Below are 25,273 nucleotides of genomic sequence, written 5' to 3'. Positions count from 1 at the left end.
TGTGGACAGGCCCGGGGCACAGTTTTTTGTTAGAAAAGCCTGAAAAAGTGATTTTTGGATAATGTGTCCCCTTAAAAGAACACTTAAGAGGAAGTAGTGAACATGAAAACAGGTGATATCTTTAAAATTAAATGCATGTCATTTTTCAGCCAATTAACAGTTCTTCCAAAACGGGGTAGGCCTTCTTTTTTACATGATAGTTCAACTGCAGTCCATTGTGCGCACTTTTAAATTATTTTACAAGCTATACTTGAAAAAAAAACATTAAATTGTATGATTGAACTAGCTGAGTTGTCTTAAATTCACACTTTAAGAGAGCTTGACAAATATGAAGCAAGCACACAGAGGAGAAGTTAAGGGATAAATGGTTGAATAACTAAGCTACAAATAAAGACATAATAAGTAAACTAAATTAGTTAGCTCAAACCTAAGAAAAAAGTTAAATAGTTGGTTGGCCTGGTGTCTAGATAAAAGTAGCAGAATGGTTAAAAAATGAGCTAAACATAAATGATAGAAAACATGGGGGTAGCTAGCTTGTAGCCAACTAATTAATAGTTTGACAAGACTGTGCTAAGGGACACATATTGCAAATTTTATCGTATGATAACAGGTATAATGGCACGTTTTAAACAGTAAAAATGTTGCTGATGGTTGGTTGGCTAAATAATTGAGGGGTACTTAAGTTATAGTGTACTTGTGTGACAGGGTTTTAGGATTATTTGTGGTGTTATTAAGTTGATAACATTAATCAGACTAAGGATCTTCCAAAAAATATCTTTCTATATCTGTGTCTGAAAGCACTGGCCTGCTGACCTCCAGTGAGTTAACATTTATTTCCACTTATACATTCCTGTCTGTCTACCTGTCATCGTTCTGGAAGTTCTGGTCTCCCAGCAGCAGATCTCTGAAGCGGAAGCGGGGCGGCAGAGGAGGTACCTCGCTCTCTTGCTGCTCCATCTTCAGGCTGGAGATGTCTAAGATAACCCCGCTGCTGTTGACGTTGGTCTGGAGTGGAGCTCGAGAGGAGCTGGAGGAGAGAGAGGAGAATAGTGAAGGAATAGAGAGGAAATGAAGAGCGATGAAGAGGAGAGCAATACTGAGGGGAGCCTAAAGGACTGTTGAAAAGAACAAGGAGCAGGAGAAGAAGTAAGGAATTACTGGATGATAAAGTGCAGATGAGAGATTACAGAGATGAAGAAAAGTTAAGAAAAAACAAAAAAAGGAAAGACATGGTCACTCATTTTTAGACACAATTTCAGCATAGCCTTGAAAATCCATGGCTGACTGGCATGTAATTACTCTCTTTTGCTTGTTCTGTAATATGAGCTGATCAAACAGCGTCCTGGAGCCATGCAGACAATACAGATCATGACAAGCTAGCATGATCTACAGCACAATGTAAACTAACTGCATCACAGCCCATGAGTTCAAGGAATACGCAGGCTGTAAACCTGCTGCAGGTTTGCATTAGTGCCCTTTTAAAGCAGTAATTCTTTAGATTAAGAAAGTAAGTGCTAAAAAAATCACATACACGATGTAGTTCTATAACACTGACTTCATTCTGGCTTCTAAAAATGGCAACACATGGCAATGCGAGAGATTATAATAGATGTTAGCAGACAGGTTAAAGGTTACATGATTATTAGTATTTTATTTATGCATTACATTAAGGAGATATCTTCAGTGCAATAGATTCTAATTTCAGTACTTTGAGTACATTAGGCTGGTAAAATATCTGTTTGAGTTAAGTAGGATCTTAAAAGCAGGACTACAGCGCTGATAAAAAAGTATTCACCCCCTTGGATGTTTTACCCTTTAACTGATATTATAAATCAATCATGGTTAATCAGACACGACGCTATGTTTGGCATACACCAAACACTGCACATCACTACAAATGCACCACCCCCACTGTGAAGCATGGCAGTGGCAGCATCATGCTGTGGGGATGCTTCTCAGCAGCCGGTCCTGGAAGGCTTGTGAAGGTAGAGAGTAAGATGAGTGCACCAAAATATAGGAAAATCCTAGTGGACAATCTTAGTCAGCCTGCAGGAGAACTACAGCTTAGAAGATTTATTTTTCTTCGGTGGCCCAAAGCATACAGAGAAAGCTGCACTTATATGGTTGGAAGTAGGGCTGAACGATTTAAGAAAATAATCTAATTGCGATTATTTTTTCCAATATTGCAATTGCGATTTAACGTGCGATTATTTTAAGTTCCTCATCCAATGATTTTCCTCCAGCAGAAGCAATAAATCATTCTAGAACAATATTAAATTGATTAAACCGGGGCAGAATAATTTTGAGAAAATTTACAATTTGCAATTATTTTGACTTATATTAGAAATTCTATATTAAATGTTGCATTAAAGGGAATGATCATTTTTATGTCAATCTTATTTTGAATAAGAAAAAACTTGAAAAAAATAAGGAAAGTAGGATCTTTGCAAACTATTGTAAAATGACACTTAAATGTTTGCATGATGGGTGGAACATCTCTCTGCTGCATAAAAAATAAATGAAACTGGTATTTTAACGCATATTTTAGGTCAAAGTGATATTGCACCTTTTGCGATTTGAAAATTGCATTAGGACATATTGCAGTTCAATCTAAAATTCGATTAACTGCCCAGCCCTAGTTGAAAGACAACAAGGGGAATTTCTGGCATGGCTGGGTCAAAGCCGAGACCTCAATCCAATAGAGAATTTGTGGCTGGGCTTGAAAAGGGCTGTTCATGCCTGATCCCTGTGCAACCTGACAGAGCTTGAGCAGTTTTGCAAAGAAGAATGGAGTAAAATTGCAGAGTTCAGATGTGCAAACCTGACTGAGAGCTATCCGCACAGACTCAGAGCTGGGATTGCAGCCAAAGGTGGCTCTACTATAATAATAATAACTTTATTTGTATAGCACTTTTAAAAACAAGGGTTTACAAAGTGCTTTGACATGTGCAGAAGCAAACAGAAGAACAAAGCAACAAACCCAAACAAAAGACAAGAAGACAGAACATGACATGCAGACAACATCATCACAGGGTTGCTGTGGATTAATTTAGATTAATCATGATTAAATATCATTTATTTTTAATCTATATTCATTGCGTTTCATTTTGCATAAGCAAACAGACGCGTTAGCCAAAGTGCTAGCAGAATCCCAGACGAACGTATGCTTCGCGTGAATGTGGTATTTTAAGCTGGAAGTGTTTCGGTGAAGAGAAAACTCCTTCCTGCAGAATGTGCATCATACTTTATGTTGGTCAACTGTTCTGTCTTGGATTTTTTTGTATTCAAATTTCCCACCGAGAGGGCCAACGTGCTGTTTAGCATCTTCCATATTGAGTTGGTTGGTCACTACCGGATCAACGGACCATTTGCGCATGCTCGACGGTAACCCTACTTGGACAAACTGCCCAAAATAAGTTGCCAGAGACGTTTCAGGGATTTTGAGTCATTCTGCGCTGTAGATGGGTTAATTGCGTTAAAAGTTTTAATCAGATTAATCATGATGATGGAGTAATCCACATTAACGCGTCAATTTTGACAGCCCCAATCAAAATACATCAAAACCTAGACATTATGTGATACCATGCAAACTAACACATCACAGACATCAATCAGAGTGCAGACATGAAACCATACTACACTAAGACATCATGGACATCATCAGCAGGGGCGTAGCTAGGAATTTTGGGCCCCCAGAAAGAATATCACACAGACCCCCCTTAACTGGTTAGCCAAGCAACAAATGTTGCATCATTTTTTTCATATATGCATTTTAATGTAGTTTTGAAGCATACTTTCTCCATTTATGAGCAATTTTTTTACTATGGCTAAACTATATTTACTTGCATTATTTCGCAGTGTTGGACTATACCATTTGGACATTTTAAAGGGAGGAGCAGAGGCCCCCCAGTATTTATTCGACTCTATTTGATACAAATTTCAGTCTGTTGACTGATTTATCTTGTCGCTTTTGATTCCATAGTGACGCTAATTACTAAGAAAAAAATAGATAAAAACACATTTTTCATTGCAGGCTCCACAAGGGCCCCTCCCTACTGTGGGCCCGGGTAATCAGTACCCTTTTCCCCCCCTGTGCTACGCCCCTGGTCATCAGGATGCAGGCAGGACACAGACATCAAGTACCATAAAAACAATAGGAACCCAGCACAGGCTGACACCAAGCCTAAATACTAAATACTGACATGAAGGGGTGAATATTTATGCAGTCACTTATTTCCTCTTATATATTTTTATGTAATTGACATTACTTTGATATTAACCCTCAGGCCCTCCTTTAAAAAATCACACTCTCCCTCTTAAAGCCTTTTTAGGACATTGGATATATTTAAAAGTATTAAAAATGAATGAAAAAACTTTTTTTTTTTAATTTTTGGTCCTCAACTCCAGTCCTTGTCATGCAGATGTGAATTTTTAAAATAATTTTAACCCTATAAATGCCAGTTTATTTACATAATGCCACATTTTCCGACACAAAAAATGAATTATTTTCTATTTGAAAAATGCAAAGCAGAGTTTTTTTGTGCAGGGATTATCAGTCTTGGAAATGTCAATGATAAGCAGCAACACTGATTTTGACGCACTATTAAGTTTTGTAGTTTTGTAAGTTTTGTAATAACATAGAAGTTATAAAAAAAAATCACACTCTCCCTCTTAAAGCCCTTTTAGGATATTGGATATATTTAGAAATATTAAACATGAGAGAAGAAACTTTTTTTTTTTGGTCCTTAACTCCAGTCCTCATCATATATAGCAAATGTGAATTCATTTTCATAATTTTAATTTTTCACCAGACTCTGACATCCATAGAAAACACCCAAAGTAGTATTAGTTGAAATGATTAATTCCACTGGCCTACAGTCAGTGATATATCTGATCATTATCTCCCACAATGCCTCTCTGCAAACATTGAAAAATTGGCGAAATTTGGCTGTCCCTTTTTTTTGGTGTGCAAATATTTTTACCTCTGAATGACTGAATTACAGAGGAATTGACGGGATTTCTTATTTCTGTATTGCAGTGGCAGTAGAATGAAAATAAGTGGTTTTAATGGTAGTCAGTTACCCCTTTTCCATCAAAAGTACCAGGTGCTTGTTCGGTGCTAGTGCTAGTGCTTAGCTGGTTCTAATCACATTCCTCATAAGAACCGGTTTGGTTTTCCATTGGCAAGGAGCCAAGTTGGAGCCACCTCATTGCGTCACCGTAAAATGTCAGTACGTCACTGCATACGTAGCCGTTTACCCAAGAACGCTCGTGCCATACGGAAGCCCACAAAGCAACAATGGAGGAGCTCATTGTATGCATGCCACTGATGATCCCCCTTTTGGTCCCTGAACTCCTTTTTTAACTTTCTGAGTTTATTTAGGAGCTGCTCGCTGCTCCGTTCATATCCTGCTGCAGCCATCTCCCACTGGAGCTTTTCATACACCGGTTTTGCCTACAAGGCTTCGCCCAATTTCCCCTGAATCTCTTCAGACTCTACCACAGTGCCAGGAGGCGCTGGGTCTCCTCCTCCGACCACTGCTGCTTTAGTTTTGCCTCCATTTCAGGTTTTGAAAGAGCAACTCCTACAAAATAACATGATTCACTCGGCAGCTTTATAGATGGCTGTTTTCCGACGTGTCACAACAACCCGTGATTTAGTTGGTGCTTTGCTCTGGCCTAGCAAAGAGTTGGTGCTTGCTAAACACCAGTTTTTAGCACCTGGAGCCAGTGCTTTGTTGGTGTAAACAGAAAGAACCAGTGCTAACCCAGGCACTAGCCTGGAACTAGCACTAGCACCAGCTCGGTCGAAAACGGGTAAATGAGGCCTTAAAGTAACCTGACACGTCAGATGGATGTGTTTCACACGTGCTTCAATAGGAAACGTTTGAGAAAAGGCAGAGGCTTTGAAAAATCCTTGGAGTGTGATTGGGTGAACGTTCTGTCTGTCACATCTCTACGGGCCAATCAGAGCAACAAAGCACGTGACGTAGCCGCTAACAAGCTGCGCGTGCACAGCTACTGAGGAATAACACGAAACATGCCGACTATAGATATGTAAATACTCGACTTTTGTCGTTTTTGAAAAGAAAACAACTCACTGCTGTTCTTTGTTCTTCTTTTGATGAAGAAATGTCATCAAGCTCTGATAAAACTGGCGCTTTAGCAGCATCCACGCTAATCTCTTCCTCCATAACTGCACGAGCTCTTGCTGCTGCTTGTTTACGTCACGACTCTGCTGCGCCTGAAAGTACTGCCCCTTGTTGCTGATTGGTCCTGTCACTTTCTTAACCGGGCCCAAACGGTTCAGATGGGAGCTTTGCAAGATGGATTTGCCAGTGAAAAACAAGGAAACGGGAGTATCCATCTGCTTTGCAAGGTTAGCCTAAAAGGGCTTTAGCAGGGAGAGTGTGAGTTTTTTGTCCACACAGTGGAAAATTCTGTCAACACAGTGTGGATAATGAAATTTCAGAATTCGTTAAAAAATGAACATCTTTGTCAAATATCATCATCTTAGCATGATAACTGCCAAAGTAAGAGCAAAAAATACAATCAAAAAGCCCTGAAAGGGCGCTAGGAGGGCCTGAGGGTTAAAGAGGCTTTTGTCTTAAAGCCAAATTAAGGGTGGAACACCTGATAAAGTAGCATATGCTGTGCTTATTCAAGATCATCGTCATCTGGGTATCAATTCATGAAAACAGAGAGAGAGAGAGATCTGGTTGGCTGGAGGAAAGTTTCATTAATGGCTGCAGATGTTGAGTCATGCAGCTCCTCCATCTGTTATAATCGAAACATGAGCGACATGAATAAGAGATGCATGCGAATAACTACAGGAATTCTTAGATTAATTGCAATTAATTTTAATTGCTTCATATTCCTAACTCAGAGTTAGAGTTGCTAAGAGCTACTTGCACATTAACTCCCTGGATAAACCGTGCTTTCATGTGGTATTGCTTATTACTGTTTGATCCAACAGATGTTCTCTGTGGTTTAGTGAAGTTTAAGTCATCTGCTGTGAACTCTTACATGAAGATTGATGCCATTCCTGAGAGTCACAAAAACAAAACAAACATTAAAAAGCCATCAACCTCTTGTTTACCTCTATCACTTTGTCTGCCGTGGCCCTCCATTACACTTGTCAAACTTGCTGTATAATAGATGAAGGGTATATTTCCCATGAGTTTTCATGAGATCAATCCATCTGAGTAAATCAAACAGAGCCACAAGGCAGAGAGCAGCACTGAGATCTTAGAAAACGCTTGGGGACGGTTAAAGGCATCCAAACTCTCAGAACAGAAGAATCTCACAGGTTTCTTGTTAAATCATGGAGCATAAAGATTTTCTTTCACTGGAATATCCTCGAGGATCAATAAAGTTCTATCTTATTTTATTTTTTGGACTTTAAATTACATTTATTCTGGTATTTGGAAAGCATTATTTGTCGAAATGCAGCAAAAATGTTCCAAAGAAGGCAGATCCAAACATTGCAACGCTGCTGATGAGTTTACGGTCAGCTCTAGGAATTGAAAATTGTATTAATAGGAGATAACGTTCAGATTTCACAGTGCAACATAAATATAGAGCCTTTAAGCAGCTGAACAGGTGGTGACAGGAGGACATCAGCACACAGAGGATGGATGAAGCTCCAGAAAACACCGGAAAATCGGCATTTTTACGCACAACACCAAGAGATAACTGAAGGGGAAATATGCAATAACTGTTAACACTTTGACAGGTTAAGCCAGCAAAGCATTCATCTACAGTTCATCCAAGAACATAACTTTGATAAAAATGAGGAAATGACTCTGAAAAACATGAACTTATTCCTCCTAAATGTCCACGGCTGATGCGTAAAGTTGCCCTCTTACCGTGGTTTGTGGTTGACGTTCACGGTCCCATCATCGTTCACGAATGACTGGTTCACGTAACACTCACTGCACATGTTGGCCGGAGATCCGGCGCTGCCGTCGGACTGGAGAGCTGCGGTGGTCGGCGTTGAGTCCCCCGTGATAAAGTCCTCTTCCTGGGTTAATTGCATCGGAGGGAGATGTGCCAAAAAGGAGCTGACACACCCGGAGAGAAAGACGCGCTCTTTTGGAAAATAATCTCCCTACGTGGGAAAAAAGCCCTCCCTCACCTATTCAGGTGCATCTTGGAGGTAGAGGAGTTTTAGTGTCGCGCCCACGCAGATTGGAAGCTGCCAGAGAAGTGACAGCTATGATCAACTCTTTAAAGAGGCAAAGTGAAAGACGCAGATCAAGGCATTTGGGTGTCAGAGAGGCTGCCAGTGTGGTGAGAGGGAAATATTAGAGGAGGTGTGAAGGACAGGTCTGCAGCAGTGACACATCAGTGATGACAGTTTGTAGCTGTACACCTAATGACATAACTGTTGAATTATCCCCCAACTCTCCATGTGCAGAGGGACTTCAGCATCACCTAGTGGAAGAACCAGGTCTCCACAGCTCTGCAGGTGGCTCTCAGGGAACATGGTGTTTCAGGGTCAGCAGCGACTTTGGTGACTTCCTCCAGTCACAATTAAAACATTTATGCTTTGAGTTTGAAGATTCACTGTTTACATGGATGCTTTTATTCTTCTATTCTTACTAATTCAGCCGGAAGCTCAGCAGATCTTTACATGCTGTCAGTGGCGTGCACAGACTTTTTCAAGGGCAGGGGCGAAAAGAAAAAAAGGGCACATAGTGCGTTCTCACCACTGAAGAGGACACTAAGTTTGGCATGTTTTCGAGGGCACTTTAGACATGTTTACTTGTTATACACATGGTACAATATATAGCCTAAAACAGACTAACTAGACAGACTACTCAAGTTAGTTTGTAGTTAGGATCAGCATCCACAAGAACTGTGTAGATTCAATGTTGGACTGTGAAGAACACAGAAATAAATAAATAAATCCCTAGGGGGTCTGGGGGTCTACCCCAAAATATTTTCAATGAAGTAGATGCCATTTCCTGTATTCTAGTGCATTTTAACACCATATTAGCACCAGATAATCCAAACTGGTTCTGTGAGATATAGTTCTGGCTCAATAGAGATCAAAAAAGGGCCCAGCATAAAAGTCATTGCAACAGTAATGTTTTGCCAACCAGGAGGGCACTTAAGCACGCATTTTTACCACCTGAGAGGGCAGTTAATCATGTTTAAACCAGCCATGAGGGCAATTAAGTGTGTTTATTCCACCCAAGAGGGCAGTTTAGTGTGTTTTGCCAACCAGGAGGTCACTTTAGCACACATTCTGGCTCTCGAAGGCACTTTAGCACATTTTTTGGTGAGAGGCATCTGGCTGCAGCCCTCAGGCAAACCTCTACGCTGCACGGTCCAGCGTAGGGGTCGGGGTGTGTTGCTGCACACCCAAATATAGCGCCGTACGCTGGACTGTGCAGCGTAGAGGTTTGCCTGAGGGCTGCAGCCAGATGCCTCTCGCCAAAAAATGTGCTAAAGTGCCATCCTTACAATATATCTTCAGCTGGGCCGCTCATAGCTTACATGGTTACTTACATTATATGTCTTCTGAACAAACAGGCAAACTTTCAAGCATCTTACAAAATAAATGGTTAAGTAAAAAAAAAAGAAAGTCCCAGCACAATAATCCAATCTTAATATTTTCACAACTCTTCATCATACCTGATCTTTGTAATTTTTTACATCTGGTTTTTAATTTTTTTTTTTTAAATAAGGAAAGTGAACTTCACATTTTTAAATTGTAAAATGTGGAAAATAAATTAAAAGAAAACACAACGACTTTAAAAAGTATTCACCCCCTTGGATGTTTTACCCTTTTAATTCTCTTGCAGACTGAATGAAATTGTCCAAGAAGCATCCCCACAGCATGATGCTGCCACCATGGTGCTTCACAGTGGGGATGATGCGTTTGTGGTGATGTGCAGTGCTTGGTGCATCTTGTCTGATGGCCAATGGCGTCTCCCACATGTCTTTTGCTGAACTCTAGTCCAGATTGAATCTGAGTTTTCTCCAACAGTGTCTTTCTCTTTGCCACTCTCCCATAAAGCTCTGACTGGTGAAGAACCCGGCCAACAGTTGTTGTCTGCAGAGTCTCTCCCATCTCAGCTGCTGAAGCTTGGTACTCCTTCGGAGTAGTCATAGGTGTCTTGGTGGCCTCTCTCACTAGTCTCCTTCTTGCACGCTCACTCAGTTTGTGAGGACGATCTGATCTGGGCAGATTTACACGTGACATACTCCTTCATTTCTTCTTGATGGATTTAACTGAATTCAGGGGGATGTTCAGAGCCTTGACTTTTTTTGTATCCATCTCCTGACTCCTGAGTGTTCTTTTGTCTTCATGGTGCAATGGTAGTGAGGAGTACTGATTAAGTAGTGACTGGACCTTCCAGACACAGGTGTCTTTATACTACAATCATTTGAGACACACTCACTGCACTCAGATGATCTCCATTTCACTAATTGTGAGACTACTAGCACCAATTAGCTGGAAATCTGTTGAATTAGGTCACTCACTTATTTTACATTACATATTTTTATTTAAGGGACTTTATTTTGTGGAAATCTGATTCCATGTTGGTATTAAAGAGGGTTTTTTTTTTTGTCAAAATAGCCAAATTCTATTGAACACGATTGATTTCTAAAATCAGTAAAAGGATGTAAATGTGCATGTGTAATCTGCGTAATGCAAAAAAGAAAATTAAGAGCAATTTAAGAAAAATAAATCCCTAAAATTAACAGACTGGCATAATAAACACATTAAAGGAAAAACACGTCATTTATCACAGCACAGCAGGCTGACTCCAAATACAAAGACTAAATGACGACAGGATGATTCATTAGGCTAGTCAAATCTTAAACTCCTATATTTTCTTCATCATGTACCGGCTGTCAGTGTTCCTCAGGCTTGTTGATCTTAAATAGTAGATTTTCAAACCTTTTACAGGCGCAGCAGGGGAGAACACAGAGGCCAGCAGCTTCGCTGGGATTAACAGAGCTCTCCTCAGACAGGAGGTTATATGAAAGGTTAGACCACAAAGAATGAAGACAGAACAGCATGAGATTGTTACACCAAGAGCTGCACAAAATATATTGAAAGGAAAAAGGCTGGAGAAAATGTCAGACTATATAAAATGGTTTTTAGTCTGTGCTGTATTTGTATAATCAGGAGGAAAATGCTAAACACTCAATGATAAAAGATAAAACTAAACGACTTCCAGTACTCCTGAAGAAATGCCAGAGGAAAAAATGAAAATAAAATGTTAAGATTGACAGTCTGGATGTTTTTTTTAATAATTATTTCTGTTTATTTGATGACGCAAACTGCAGCAAGTACGGAGGAGACGTGGGAGAGGTGATATGATTCACCGGGGAGACGGTGACACGAGGTTGCTGAGGAGTTTAAGCTCATGATGGATGTTCAGGATTGAGTCAGAGCGATCGACTCAAGTGGGAAGTCTCCTTTTTTTTCTGCTGGAGAAAAATCACATCTGGGAGATTATTTCTCCAGGGTTCAGAGGGGGCTTATGTCTGCAGGTTAAAGGAGGACGTTTAACATTTGTGTGTTCATATAATTCTGCACAAGATTTGTTTTTTGCACCTGATGATGGCTGCATCAACTATTAGATGTTACCTTCAAGCTGTGCAGAAATGCAGGATAAATCCCAAAAATATGACAATGCACTTAATTCTTTAAACATTTACATAAACCTGAAAGTTGTCTTATTCCTGCAAAAGCACTGATTGAAAAAATACTTACCCTTAGGTGAAGGGTTGTAGTTTTCACTGTGGGTAGAAGGCTTTCAAATTGTACAAAGAGAGAGAAATGGTGAATCTCCTCCAACATTCAAGATGTGTCTAAACCAAATTTCAGAAGCCTGTCCTTGGAGACATCCACTCCAGGAAAGCACATTTGACACCCAAGACCCTTCCCATCGTATAACTAGATCAGGGGGTTTCAAAGTGTGTGAGAGTGAGCCTCCCCTAAGAAGAACTTATTCATTTGATGGACCCCCACCCACAAAAATGACTCAGATTAACAACATTTCAAACATTTATGTCTAATCTTTACACATTTTTAACATGAATATATTTGGGATATATTGGTTTGCAAATGTCCTGAAACATCTGCCTTTCGCTCTTATTCAGTTATAATGCCAATAAATACCCTTTTTCATTTTTTTGGGCCATTTTACAACTTCTTTTTGCCTCTTTTTCACAATTTTTTCCACTTTTATCCCATTTTTGCCCCTTTTCACCTATTTGCCAATTTAAGCTACCTTTCATCATTAAATATCCCTTTTCCCTTTTTTTTTTGCAACATCTTTTTGCCACTTTTCCAAGTTTTGTCACTTTTATCCCATTTTTTGGCCTTTTTTTAAACCATTTTTTGCCACTTTTTGTCCATTTAAGCAACCTTGTGCCATCAAATACCACTTGTTTCCTTTTTTCCCAAGTTTTGCCTCTTCTTTTTGCCATTTTCCATAATTTTTTGCCACTTTTTGCCCATTTAAACTACCCTTTGCCATTACATACCACTTGTTTCCTCTTTTTTTGCCCATTTTTGACACTCTTGACTGCTTTTTGCCCATTTAAGTCACTTTCCACTCATGTTTTGTCACTTTCTCATACATTTTTGCTACTTTCTGACCATTTTGCCACTTTTTCTCCCCATTTTCACCCATTTTTTGCTGCTTTTTGACCATTTTTGCCACCTTCAACCTAGTTTTATTGCTACTTCAAGCTGTTTTTGCCTCTTTTCACCTCTTAGATTGTGGCTCTTGCAAAGGTATTTTTCAGTAATTTGGCTCTTTGTTTCAGTAACACTGCTCTATAGCATAGTCCCTATAGTAACTATAAGTCTATCCATTTTGCTCCATGCACAGCAGAGGTTCGCAAAGCAAATCACTGTTTTTCTGGTTTATGGTTCTGCACCTCCCTGAGGCTCTGTGGCGCCCCCCAGAGGAGGCCCGCCTCACACTTTGCAAACCACTGATCTACACCTTGTTTGGAGTCCACTTATGGTGAATTAAACTGATCAGGCATGATTTGGAAAGGCACACACCTCTCTATAGAAGGCCTCACAGCTGACAATGCATACCAGCAAAAACCAAACCATGAGGTCAGAGGAACTGTCTGCAGAGCTCAGAGACAGGGTTGTTGACAGGCACAGATCTGGGGAAAGATACAAAAAGTTCACAGCGGCCTCCATAATCCTCAAATGGAAGATGTTTGGCACAACCAGGACTCCTCCAAGAGCTGGTCGCCTGGCCACCTGAGCAATCGGGGTAGAACGGCCTTAGTAAGAGAGGTGAGCAAGAACCCGATGGTCACTCTGACTGAGCTCCAGAGATCCGATGTGGCTTAGACTGTGGCTCTTGCAAAGGTTATTTTCAATAATTTGGTTCTTTGGTTCAGTAACACTACTCTATAGCATAGTCCCTATAGTAACTATAAGTTTATCCATTTTGCTCCATGCACACGCCTCCCCTGAAGCTCTGTGGCGCCCCCCAGGGGAGGCCCGCCTCACACTTTGAAAACCACTGAACTTGAGTAAAGTGAAAGCCCAGAGCTTGTATGGCAAGACAGGGATACCAAAAATAATAAAAATAGTATTTTCCTTACTTTGGGGCTGTTTTTTTGTCTGTGTATGCAGGTTTATGTACAGTGCTTAACAAATGTATTATTTTTATTATTATTATTTATTAGACTACCCTAACCAAAGTAAGGTTTATGCCACAGCTGCCCTAAATTAACAGCATTGGTAATTACCAAAATCATTTTAATGTTTCTGCAATGGTTAATATACCAATATGTAGAAGCTCTTTAACCCAAATGATATTTTTAATGCTAAAATATAATTATTATTGTTATCCATGAATTTTCAAATTTACTGATTTACAAAATAACTGAAAAAATAGTAAAGAACATTGTTATTTCTTGATAAATATGTAAATTATAGTTATTTACTTGCATTCCTGAATAGAAAAATGAGTTTTAGTGGTTGAATGTTATGCTTGATTCATTTCTGACTTCTCAGAGAAGCCCAGTGAGCCAGCTCAAATTTGGGTGAATTCAGTTTGAAATTCCTCATTCCTGTTCAAAATGGTAAAACGTGGAGAGCTCACTGAAAATGAAAGAGTCTGCATTAAAGCATTTCATGATGCTGGATGGTCTCTGAGACAAATATGACAGGTGGTCTAATGCATTTGTTAAGCACTGTACGTGTAAGTACATTGTCATGAACTGAAAATTTACCTTAAAATACAGCTAATCGGGGAGCAGGTGGCCTAGTGGTTAAAGGCGCTCCCCATGTACGCGGGCGGCCCAGGCTCGAATCCGGCCTGAGGCCCTTCACCGCATGTCTCTCTCCCCCTCTTAACCCTGTTTCCAACTCTATCCACTTTCCTCCTCTATCTAATAAAGGCACAAAAATGCCCAAAAATAAATCTAGAAAAAAAAAAAAAAAACAGCTAATCAAGCTGACCCAGGCATCCTTCTCCTCAGCTACATTTTCCAGCTCCTCCTGGGGAATCCTGAGGCATTCCATGGCAAGAAGGGATATATAATCCCTCCAGCCCATTCTAGATCTACCTGGAGGTCTCCTCTCAGTTGGGCATGCTGGGAAGACCTCCAAAGAGAGGCATTCAGGAGGCACCTATCTGGGCTGATGTCAGAGAGCCAAGACGGAGGCCTCTCCTTAGCGAAAAAAACACATAAAAGCCTAATGGCTTTAAGTTGGGGTTTTCTGCAGACTCCAAACAGATCATAAAGCCCAGATTGGTGGAAGACTGCAGTGATGGTTGTCTTACTGGAACATTGTCCCATCTCCACATCGGATCTCTGGAGCTCAGTCAGAGTGACCATCGGGTTCTTGCTCACCTCTCTTACTAAGGCCGTTCTTCCCCGATTGCTCAGGTGGCCAGGCGACCAGCTCTTGGAGGAGTCCTGGTTGTGCCAAACATCTTCCATTTGAGGATTATGGAGGCCGCTGTGAACTTTTTGTATCTTTCCCCAGATCTGTGCCTGTCAACAACCCTGTCTCTGAGCTCTGCAGACAGTTCCTCTGACCTCATAGTTTGGTTTTTGCTGGTATGCATTGTCAGCTGTGAGGCCTTCTACATAGAGGTGTGTGCCTTTCCAAATCATGCCTGATCAGTTTAATTCACCATAAGTGGACTCCAAACAAGGTGTAGATCAGTGGTTTGCAAAGTGTGAGGCGGGCCTCCTCTGGGGGGCGCCACAGAGCTTCAGGGAGGTGCAGAACCATAAACAAGAAAAACAGTGATTTGCTTTGCGAACCTCTGCTGTGCATGGAGCAAAATGGATAGACTTATAGGTACTATAGGGACTATACTATAGTGTTACTGAACCAAAGAGCCAAATTATTGAAAAATGCCTTTGCAAGAGCCACAATCTAAGAGGTGAAAAGAGGCAAAAACAGCTTGAAGTAGCAATAACACTAGGTTAAAGGTGGCAAAAATGGTCAAAAAGCAGCAAGAAATAGGTGAAAATGGGGAGAAAAAGTGGCAAAATGGTCAGAAAGTAGCAAAAATGTATGAGAAAGTGACAACATGAGTGGAAAGTGACTTAAATGGGCAAAAAGCAGTCAAGAGTGTCAAAAATGGGCAAAAAAAGAGGAAACAAGTGGTATGTAATGGCAAAGGGTAGTTTAAATGGGCAAAAAGTGGCAAAAAATTATGGAAAATGGCAAAAAGAAGAGGCAAAACTTGGGAAAAAAGGAAACAAGTGGTATTTGATGGCACAAGGTTGCTTAAATGGACAAAAAGTGGCAAAAAATGGTTTAAAAAAAGGCCAAAAAATGGGATAAAAGTGACAAAACTTGGGAAAAAGTAGCAAAAAGATGTTGCAAAAAAAAAGGGAAAAGGGATATTTAATGATGAAAGGTAGCTTAAATGGGCAAAAAGGTGAAAAGGGGCAAAATGGGAAAAAAGTGGAAAAATGGTGAAAAAGAAGCAAAAAGAAGTTGTAAAATGGCCCAAAAATATGAAAAAGTGGTATTTAATGGCATTATAACTGAACACGAGTGAAAGGCAGATGTTTAAGGACATTTGCAAACCAATATATCCAAAATATATGGTGTAGAAGAACTGGGAAGCCCCTAAGTGAAATTTCAAGTGTTGTTGCAAAGGGTCTGAATACTTGTGTTGATATGCTGTTTCAGTTCTTACATTTGCAAAAATGTCTAAAATTCTGTTTTCACTTTATCATGATGTGGTAGATCATTGAGAATCATTTTTCAGGCTGCAGCATAGGAGAAACTAAAAAGTGAAGCAGGTCTGAATACTTTCTGTATATCTGTGCACAAAGGCAGGGATGCAAGAGGGGAAAAATGTCTACTCTCAAGTTGAATTCAATCATCAGCATTTTAGCCAAGGCCTGAGTTCACCGAGCCAAAATCTCACTCTAGCTTTGATGCTATATTCAGAAGTCAGACCTCTCCTCCTGCTCTGTGACCGTCTCCATCTGCTGTCTGAGATGATCCTCCACTGTATGTCCGTGAACGCGTCGTAGCTCTGAACAGAAGCCAAAAGACATAAAATGAATCTGACTTGTGTCTAAGCTTCTGTAGATTCATTCTGCTTTCAGCTATGGATTTTGATGATTAAAAATTCCAGTCAGGGATTCATCTTTCTGTTACAGATGTGGATTTTTCTAAATTAGAAAGCTGCTTTTCAGAGATGTTTCATTTCAGCATAAAAGGACCGATAAATCTAGCACATTTTCAATGATAAATGCTCGGCATTTTGTTCAATTAAACAATGACCCTGACTTTCATGTGCTGACTCAGCGTACAGTAAAAGAAACGGTGGAAATACTCAAGCACCAAGCTCAAACAAACCTCGCTTCCTTTTTGCATTTCTACCCAAGGTCTCTTCAGTATTTCTGAATATTTAAGATGTAAAAAAAAAGAAAGTAAAGAAGTTTGGCCTTGAAAAAATAAACTCTGTTGTAGCAGAACTTTTCTCCCTGTCTAAATGATCTCCGATTCATAATCGATTAAAGGCAACATTGACTTAGGAGCCAAAGAGCAACAACTAGCAATATAAAAATGGTCCTTTTAATTCAAGTTTCAAATTTCTAAAAAGTTGAGACATTGTGTGATATCTACTCTTCAGAAGTACTCATCCTCTCTGGGATGCATTTTTTAAAATTCCCAATCATGCTACCAGCCTTTTTCCAGTTAACCTAATCAACAACATGTCAGTCATGTCCAGCAAGTAATTCCCTACTGGACTGAGGTCTGGGCTTTGACTCATACCCTTGTTGTCTTTAAAACCATTTCCATGTAGCTTTCTCTGTACGCTTCAGCCCATTGTCTGAAATCTCCCAAGCCATGGTTCACTTGCAGGCTGAATAAGATCATCCTCCAGAATTTTCTTTTGCCCACCTTCATTTTAACCTCTGCCTTTACAAGCCTTCCAGGACCTGCTGCCAAGAAGCATCCCTACAGCATGATGCTGCCATGCTTCACAGTGGTGATTGTGTGTTGGTGGTCAAAAAGCTCAATTTTTTTCTCATCAGACAAAAGAACTTTCTTCCTCTTGACCATGGAGTCTCCCTCATGCCTTTTAGTGAACTCTAGTCCAGATTGAATCTCAGTTTTCTTTAACAGTGTCTTTCTCTTTGCCACTCTCCCATAAAGCTTTGACTAGTGAAGAACCCGGCCAACAGTTGTTGGTGTCTTGGTGGCCTCTCTCACTAGTCTCCTTCTTGCACGCTCAGTTTGTGAGGACGGTCTGATCCAGGCAGATTTACACATGTACCATATTCCTTCCATTTCTTGATGATGGCTTTAACTGAATTTTGGGGGACGTTCAGTGCCTTGGATTTTATTTTTTGTATCTATCCCCTGACTTAGACTTTTCAATTATCTTTTCTCTGAGTTGCTTTAAATGTTCTCTTGTCTTCGGGGTGTAATGGTAGCCAGGGATACTGACAGTGATTTATAAGAATAAAGTTTTTTTTTCCTTCTCACTAAAATATCACTTACCACTAGAATTAACACCCTTATCGACCACAAGATAATCTGATGGTACAGTTCAGTCTGAATGAGGGATTATCGCTCTATTCAAGGTGCATTTTTCACAAACAGATGGTTTATTTTTACCCCATTTTCTAAGGTATATGTAAACATTGGGCAGCTGTCTCTTAACAAACCTGTGTGACATTCAGCATCCAGCCCATGTGGATGGAACAGACTTTGTTTTTGTTTCTTCTTTACAGAAAAAAATGACATATGCATCATGTAACCCCATCCAGCTATAGAAATACAGAAATAGGATTTTTGGTCCATACTGCCCATCCCTAGAAATTGTCCACATCTATGCTAAACTGTTTGATTTTCTTATTTGCCTTTTTTTTCTCCAGTTCTACTGACTCAAAAAAAGAAAAAAAAACAATAAAAACATCTGCACTAAAGAACATGTCATGTTTAATAAAAATAAAATACAAATCAGCTGCATTTATTCAACTCAATAATATTTGAGGTGTTTCCATGTTTATAAGGAGGAATCATTTTTTCTGTTGTTGGAGAATTAAAGTTACAATGGTCAATAACTGACTGAAGATACTGTCTGAAAGTTTGATGTGCAATCAGAAAAGTCTGATAAACATACTGTTTGAAATAAAACCTAAATAAAGAGATAGATGAATAAGCTGGAGCCTCAAGACTTGAAAACATCCTGTTAGAGGATTTTGTTTAGTGTAGTTAAGAATGAAGTACTGTCAACAGTAAGAGCTGCATTCTTGCAAACACCACATCCTGATTTCTGTAGAAGCAGAGTCTTTATTTTTATAGAAAATCTGTTTATTATGTCCAATTTGATTTGTTAAACCCTGATTACTCAGGCACTTACCTGTTACCTTAGCATTAACCAGAAAACAAAGTGTGTGTATGTGTGTGTTTCCTCAGTCTGCCCCTTCTGTGCTGACTGAGGCCACTGCTGAAACATAGTACGGTCCCTCTCTCAGATACGTCTTCAGGCTGATGTAATGCTGGCTGCCCAGAATCTCTGCTGCTGTCGATGAACACAGGAGTGACCCCACCAGTTCAAACTTTGCATCTTTGGCCTCCTTGGTCTGACCCGTGGAACGATCCAAAACAAACTCCATGAAGCCGGGAGTGCTGATCATCAGCTTCTGACCCCACGGCTGAGTAGCAATGGCCTGAAAACACACACACACTCATGAATACACTAAATAACTGCGTTATGCTATGTGTGACCATGCAAATAAACAACATTTGATATCCACAGTACTGCTGTTTTTCCACAGGAAGTAATGTAAGTTAGTAACAGCTGAGCACTCACGGTGAATATCCGTAAAGCCCCACAATGCAGCTCTGGAAATGGCTGAGTGCTGATGTTGCGGATCATGTCCATGGCCTGGTTGGACAAAAGCTGGAACCACAACTCTGTCAGGGCCAAAAGGTCTTCTGTCTGCTGCTCTGGCTGCAATAAAACATCAAAAACTGACCACTTGTTGTCGTGTAGATGACATTTAAAGACATTTCCAACAGATACGCACATACCTGCAGAGTAAGGAGTTGTGAAATGGCGTCCAAGCTGCGCACTCGGAGCTCTGTCGCTCCAGAACTGGCGAGCTGGCTCATTCTTGATAACACGGCCTTGAACTTTTCACCTTAAGACAAAATAATAGTCAACAAAGATTAAAAGTAAAAGGCAAGTATTATAAGGAAAAAGACCTCTGGTAGATGACTCATGTCACTCCAGCGGACAGTGGAAATGCTGCTGTTAACATTGGGCCAATATGTGTAAACACTCTAGGTGTATTTGGGAGTGATACAAGCAATAAAAAGCCACACAATAGAATCAGCCTACTTCACATACATGACAATAACTCTGTTGAACGAAGTAATTAGACTAAAGGGAGTTTAAAATAAGAGAAACTTGTGAGACGTGAACTGAAACAGGTACGTCAACATACATACAGGTGCATCTCAAAAAATTAGAGTATCATGTCAAAGTTAATTTCTTCCTGCAATTTGCATCATAAAGTTAAACTTCCATATATTCTAGATTCACCTCATACAAAGTGAAATATTTCAAGACTTGTATTGTTTTAATCTTGATGATCATCGCTTATTGCTCACAAAAAAAATCCACCATCTCAAAGCATTTGAATATTGTGGAAAAATCAAATTTGTAAAAGTTTACTGAGCCTTCATTCTCTCACTCTGGTTCAGTACACACAACCACAATCATGGGGAAGACTGCTGGCTTGACAAATGTCCGGAGGACAATCACTGGCATCCTCCATGAGGAGGGTAAGCCACAGAAGGCCACTGCTGAAAGGACAGGCTGTTCTCAGAGGCTGTATCAAAACATACTCATGGAAAGTTGACAAAGGGGAAAAGTGTGGTAAGGAAAAGACTCAAGCAACAGGGGTGAGCTCAGCCTTCAGAGGATCGTCAAACAAAGCAGATTCAAGAACTTCGGGGAGCTTCACAAGGACTGGACTGACTCTGGAGTCAGTGGATCAAGAGGCACCACAGAGACGGGTCCAGGAAATGAACTAAAAGTGTGCTGCTCCTAGTGTCAAGCCACTCCTGAAGCATTATCACAAGTATCTCACCTTTACTAGGACCATTGCTCAGTGGTCCAAAGTCCTGTGTTCAGATGAAACTAAATTTTGCATTTCATCTTTCATCTTTCAAGTCCCAGAGTTTCAGGATGCACCTGTATGTGTCTGGCATATTTTTAAAAATCCTTTCTTGGTTTAAGTATGGTGTATACCTTGATTAATATTAGTTCTTTTGGAGGAGAGCTAGGAGAAGACAAAGAAAAGAAGGGCAACAAACTGACCAGTTTTCTGAAGGACCTGCTTCCCCTCCACAGTAGATCCGAGTAAACCCAAAGTGTCCAGAGCCACGCCAATCATCACAGGGTCCGGGTCCAAAGCCATCTCAAACACCTTGTTCTGGAAGGCTGGATAAGTTTCACAAACCTGCTGAGGGCTGTCCATTATGGCCAGGTTTCCAAAGAACTTCACCAGACCTACAGAGGGAAAATTTATGATAATGCTTTCTATTATAATGAGGCTGATTGCAGACAAAACCTTTTAAAAAGCCTGACATATCTGCTCAGTGATTAGAAAAACCAAACAAATTTAATTTCCTTTTATTCTAAGCAGACAGCTTCTATTTTTTCTAAATAAATAAAGCTTAATTTAGCTGCATAAATAAAATTAAATCAGCTTTATTTTTAGATCTATTTATGCAGATTTCTAGAGAGACTCACCAGGAAGGTAGAGGGAGGAGAAGGGGTCGGTCTCTGCTCCTCTGATCATGTTAGAGATCTTGTCCATTATTCCCTGTTGAGCCAAATACTGACGGCCGTGCTGACTGTGGGCCAGAGTGGTCACCATTTCAATAGCAGTGGCTCTGAAGAAAGAGAAAACAACAACTAATTTTAAAAAAGCAGGAAGTGAAGAGTCATTTAACAAGTTTTATGAGTGCCACAAGATACCAACCCTAAATTAACTATCTTATTCACAACTTCTCTGCTTGATATGATCCTTTAAATTACCTGATCAATACATCATCTCCCGTCAGCTCTCCCAGCAGCTGGGAAATTAAGCTGCTGTTGGCACAGTAACCAAGGGAAATGGGAGAAACAGAAGAAATTTCCACCACCAGCTGCAAGAGGAAAAAAAAAATTTTTTTTTTAGCCGTTTGAGTTTTTATGTAATTATTGAACACAGAAACCTGTAAATGTTTTATTAGATATGTCAAAAGAAAAGCTCTTCAACTTGATGCCCTAGAAAAAAACTGCATTTGGAATAGACTGATATTCCATCAGATGATTTGGCTGGTGTGCAACTCTCTGTTGTATTACAGTGACTCAAAATTCATTATATAAGTAGAAAAAGCCATAGCACCAGAGAAAAGATGCCTCATATTCAACAGTCGCTCAGGTATGTGCACTGAGCATCATCAGGCACTTTCCTGCACATTGGCTACAAAGAAAATAATTTTTATAATTATGTTACTGTATTATGTTTAACTACATTTTGTAGAATTCATGTCAGTTCCAATTAGACTGATAGAACAGAGGTCAAATCGTGAAAAAAAATCAGACGTGTATTTGATTTGTGACCAAATTTAAGTAACAACTTAGTGGGAAAAAATACACGTTGGCCAACTTTCCTGCAGACTGAATGTAGCCTTAATGGCCACAGTCTGGCAGGACATCCTGAAATGATTAGTCATTCTTTCACTGATTTCATCCAAATAAATGTCTTTCAAAACTACATGGAATTAGTTGTTCTAATTCAGTCATCTGCACAGGTACAGTGCCTATAAAAAGTGTTCACCACCCTCTTGGATGTTTTACCTTTTTACTGATTTTATAAATCAGTCATGGGCAATATAATATAATTTGGCTTTTTTTGACAAACATGACAAAAAAAAAACCCTCCATGTCAACGTGAAATCAGATTTCTACAAAGTAACGTCAACTAGAAAAGCACTTGGAGATCGCAGACCTCTGCCATTAGCCCTATCTCCCAATAGTGAAGAATCCCTTAATAAATTCCTGGATCCGTCCCCATGTGCCCCCCACTGATTACTCACCAATTATTCACCAATTACTCCCTCCCTGATGGGGTGACAACCCAGTGATACAAAGCATTGACTTCGCTACGGGTGGATCATTATGGTGGAAGCACTGCCTGCCAATGCCAACAGATGCACTGACAGTCTCACCCATGGTCTCACCGGACGACTGGAAGTCATGGCAGAGGGTGAATATTCCTCTATTCCTCCCAGCATTGTGAGTATTCTTGCTACAATTCACTGTCTTTCTCTCTGTTACGCTCCGACTCGTCTCCTTGACCAGGGGTGTGTCTTTCAAACTCTATAAACTCCAAAACTTTGAACAGAAACACACCAAAAATGCTGCTGGGATTGAAGTTACTCATGTCCACCATCTCCTGGTGTAAAGTGGTAACAGCGCAGACCTCCGCTATTAGCCCTATCTCCCAATAGTAAAGAATCCTTTAAAAAAATGTCTGGATCCAGACGGTGATCTGGATCACTCCCAAAATTTAATTAGTTCTTCCTTATGCCATTTCTGACATTTCCTGAAAAATTCATCAAAATCCACCCATAACTTTTTGAGTTATATTGCTAACAAACTAACAAACAAACAAACTAACTAACAAACAAACTAAATAACTAATAAACCCACCCTATCACATAACCTTCTTGGCGGAGGTAATTAAACAAAAATATGTAATGCAAAATGAGTGACTATATAAATATTCACTCCCTTTAAGTGACTGATCTAATTCAGCAGAGGTCCAGACAATTGGTGCTAGTAGTCTCACAATTAGTGAAATGGGTGTCACCTAGGGCAGTGAATGTGTTTCAAGTGATATAAAAACTACTAGTCATATAAAGACACCTGTGTCTGGAATGTCTAGTCACCAGTTAATCAGTAGTCCTGGCTACCATTACACCATGAAGATAAAAAGAACACTCCAAGCAACTCAGAGAAAAGATAATTGAAAAATAAAAGTCAGGGCATTGAGACGAATAATTCCAAGGCACTGAACATCCCAGGAGTTCAGTTCAATCCATGATGGAGAAATGGAAGGAATATGTCATATGTAATGTGTAAATCTGCCTAGATCAGGCCGTCCTCACAATCCGAGTGAGTGTGCAAGAAGGAGACTAGTGAGAGAGGCCACCAAGACACCTATGACTACTCTGGAGGACTTCCAAGCTCCAGCAGCTGAGATGGGAGAGACTCTGCAGACAACAACTGTTGACTACAGAGTCAGAGCTTTACGGGAGAGTGGCAAAGAGAAAGCCACTGTTGAAGAAAACTCAGAGTTCACCAAAAGGCATGTGAGAGACTCCATGGTCAAGTGGAAGAAAGTTCTCTGGTCTGATGAGACACCAAACACTGCACATCACCACTGCAAAGCACACTGGTGGCAGCATCCTGCTGTAGGGATGTTTCTCAGCAGCCAGCCCTTGAAGGCTTGTAAAGGTAGAAGGTGGATCTGCAATATACTGACTTGAAGGGGTGAATATTTATACGGTCACTTATTTTACTTTACATATTTCTATTAAACTGAGACTATTTAAGATTATCATTAAAGGGTTTTTTGTACAATTTTAAGTAAAATCCAAATTATATTGACCATGATTGATTAATAAAATTAATAAAAGAGTAAAACACCCAGGGGGCGGAGTACCTTTTAAACGCATTACCTCATATATTCTGTATCTGATGATGTCATTCTTAGCCATCACATCCTTCATCACTTTCAGCAGGTCGCTGTGGAACAGTTTGTCTAACCCAGGTTTTGAGTGGCTCAGTTTTGTCAGTGACTGGATGGCCTACGAAAGAGAAAACAAGAATGTCAGCACCCACTCTAGAAAAATCTTAAACACATGCAGGATTTTTCATACTTTAGTCATCACCTGCTTTGCCACTGCCATCTTCTCTTCTCCAATGCATTTAATCACAGCTTCCAGGATGTCATGGTTGTTGAGGACTTCAGTGGCAGCATCAGGGTTCTCCACTATTCTACCAATCTGACAAAGAGAAGTAGACATTTAATAAGGGCAGTGCCCGATGAAGAATTGAGCATGAGTGCACAGGTAAAACTAGCCTACCTGTGTCAGAGCCAGTATCTTGACGGTCTCATTAGGGTGGGTCAGACCCCCCTTGAGCTCTGCTCTGTAGCTCTGGGACAGAGTCAGGGGGCTCAGGGCCATCAAGATGCGTTCAAGGATGTCCACACATAACTCCACCTGCTCTCTGTGAATGAAGATAAATAACTTTTAACCTGCTGATCATTATTATTATTTATCTTACTGCTTGGCGCTTCTTGAACCCCAGTATACACCTGCACTGCACCCTTGATAGCTTGCTAACAACTAGCCCACTTATTATGCTGCGTTTTCAAACGAGCTAGCTGGCTAACACACCCTGCTGTAAAGCTAACTCGTTGTTCTAGGTTACTGTTAGGGACATTTATATCAAATGTTGACATAAGACTGACTCAGCAGTTTGCTAAACAGTATGAACTGTCATTGTACCAGACCAACCTGTCGTTTGAGTTTAAAAGGGAGAATATCACATTGAAACGCTGTCCGCTGACTGAATCCCTCAAAGCGCTGATAGGGATCGATATCAACGCTGTTTTTAAACTCTGTAGCTCCTCTACTGGATTTTCCACACCGGAGATTTCCTCCAGTAAACTCTCAATGGTAGCAGCCATGACTCTGAATGTTTGG

At 40.2% G+C, this 25,273-nt stretch overlaps 2 protein-coding genes and 1 long non-coding RNA gene across 5 annotated transcripts in view; 1 reads left to right on the top strand and 2 right to left on the bottom strand.

Annotated features, from left to right (window-relative positions):
• Positions 1-8,038, bottom strand: part of kcnt1a (potassium sodium-activated channel subfamily T member 1a) — a 62,900-nt gene extending 54,862 nt beyond the window's left edge. For all 3 annotated transcript variants that reach the window (XM_041811355.1, XM_041811356.1, XM_041811354.1), the window contains exons 1-2: positions 7,869-8,038; positions 863-1,027 (exon numbers count right to left, since the gene is read on the bottom strand). In XM_041811355.1, coding sequence (XP_041667289.1) covers positions 863-1,027; positions 7,869-8,038 — 335 coding nt within the window. The remainder of the gene's footprint in view (positions 1-862; positions 1,028-7,868) is intronic.
• The window catches only part of LOC121525379, a 24,442-nt gene extending 5,352 nt beyond the window's left edge, over positions 1-19,090 (top strand). The window contains exon 3 of the long non-coding RNA XR_005993213.1: positions 18,973-19,090. This is a non-coding gene — a long non-coding RNA (uncharacterized LOC121525379). The remainder of the gene's footprint in view (positions 1-18,972) is intronic.
• On the bottom strand, positions 18,417-25,273 carry psmd5 (proteasome 26S subunit, non-ATPase 5). Its single transcript, XM_041811359.1, has 10 exons — positions 25,085-25,273; positions 24,650-24,794; positions 24,455-24,568; positions 24,242-24,370; positions 21,549-21,658; positions 21,261-21,403; positions 20,826-21,017; positions 19,532-19,641; positions 19,311-19,451; positions 18,417-19,167 (listed from the first exon to the last, which is right to left on the bottom strand). Exons 1-10 carry the CDS (start codon positions 25,255-25,257, stop codon positions 18,910-18,912), a joined length of 1,515 nt encoding a protein of 504 aa, XP_041667293.1. The 5' UTR covers positions 25,258-25,273; the 3' UTR covers positions 18,417-18,909.

Source organism: Cheilinus undulatus, linkage group 17, assembly GCF_018320785.1.
Source record: "Cheilinus undulatus linkage group 17, ASM1832078v1, whole genome shotgun sequence".
Lineage (NCBI taxonomy): Eukaryota > Metazoa > Chordata > Actinopteri > Labriformes > Labridae > Cheilinus > Cheilinus undulatus.
Note: the sequence above shows the minus strand (reverse complement) of the source record. Positions and strands in the feature narration are given on the sequence as shown.

Bases quoted from the DNA above. Each gene is read 5' to 3' on its own strand.
- psmd5 (XM_041811359.1), bottom strand. From the start codon at position 25,257: ATGGCTGCTACCATTGAGAGTTTACTGGAGGAAATCTCCGGTGTGGAA. The intron at 24,795-25,084 runs GTTGGTCTGGTA...CTTCATTCACAG, and splicing joins CTTTTAAACTCAAACGACAG to AGAGCAGGTGGAGTTATGTG. The intron at 24,371-24,454 runs GTGATGACTAAA...TCTCTTTCGTAG, and splicing joins AGATGGCAGTGGCAAAGCAG to GCCATCCAGTCACTGACAAA.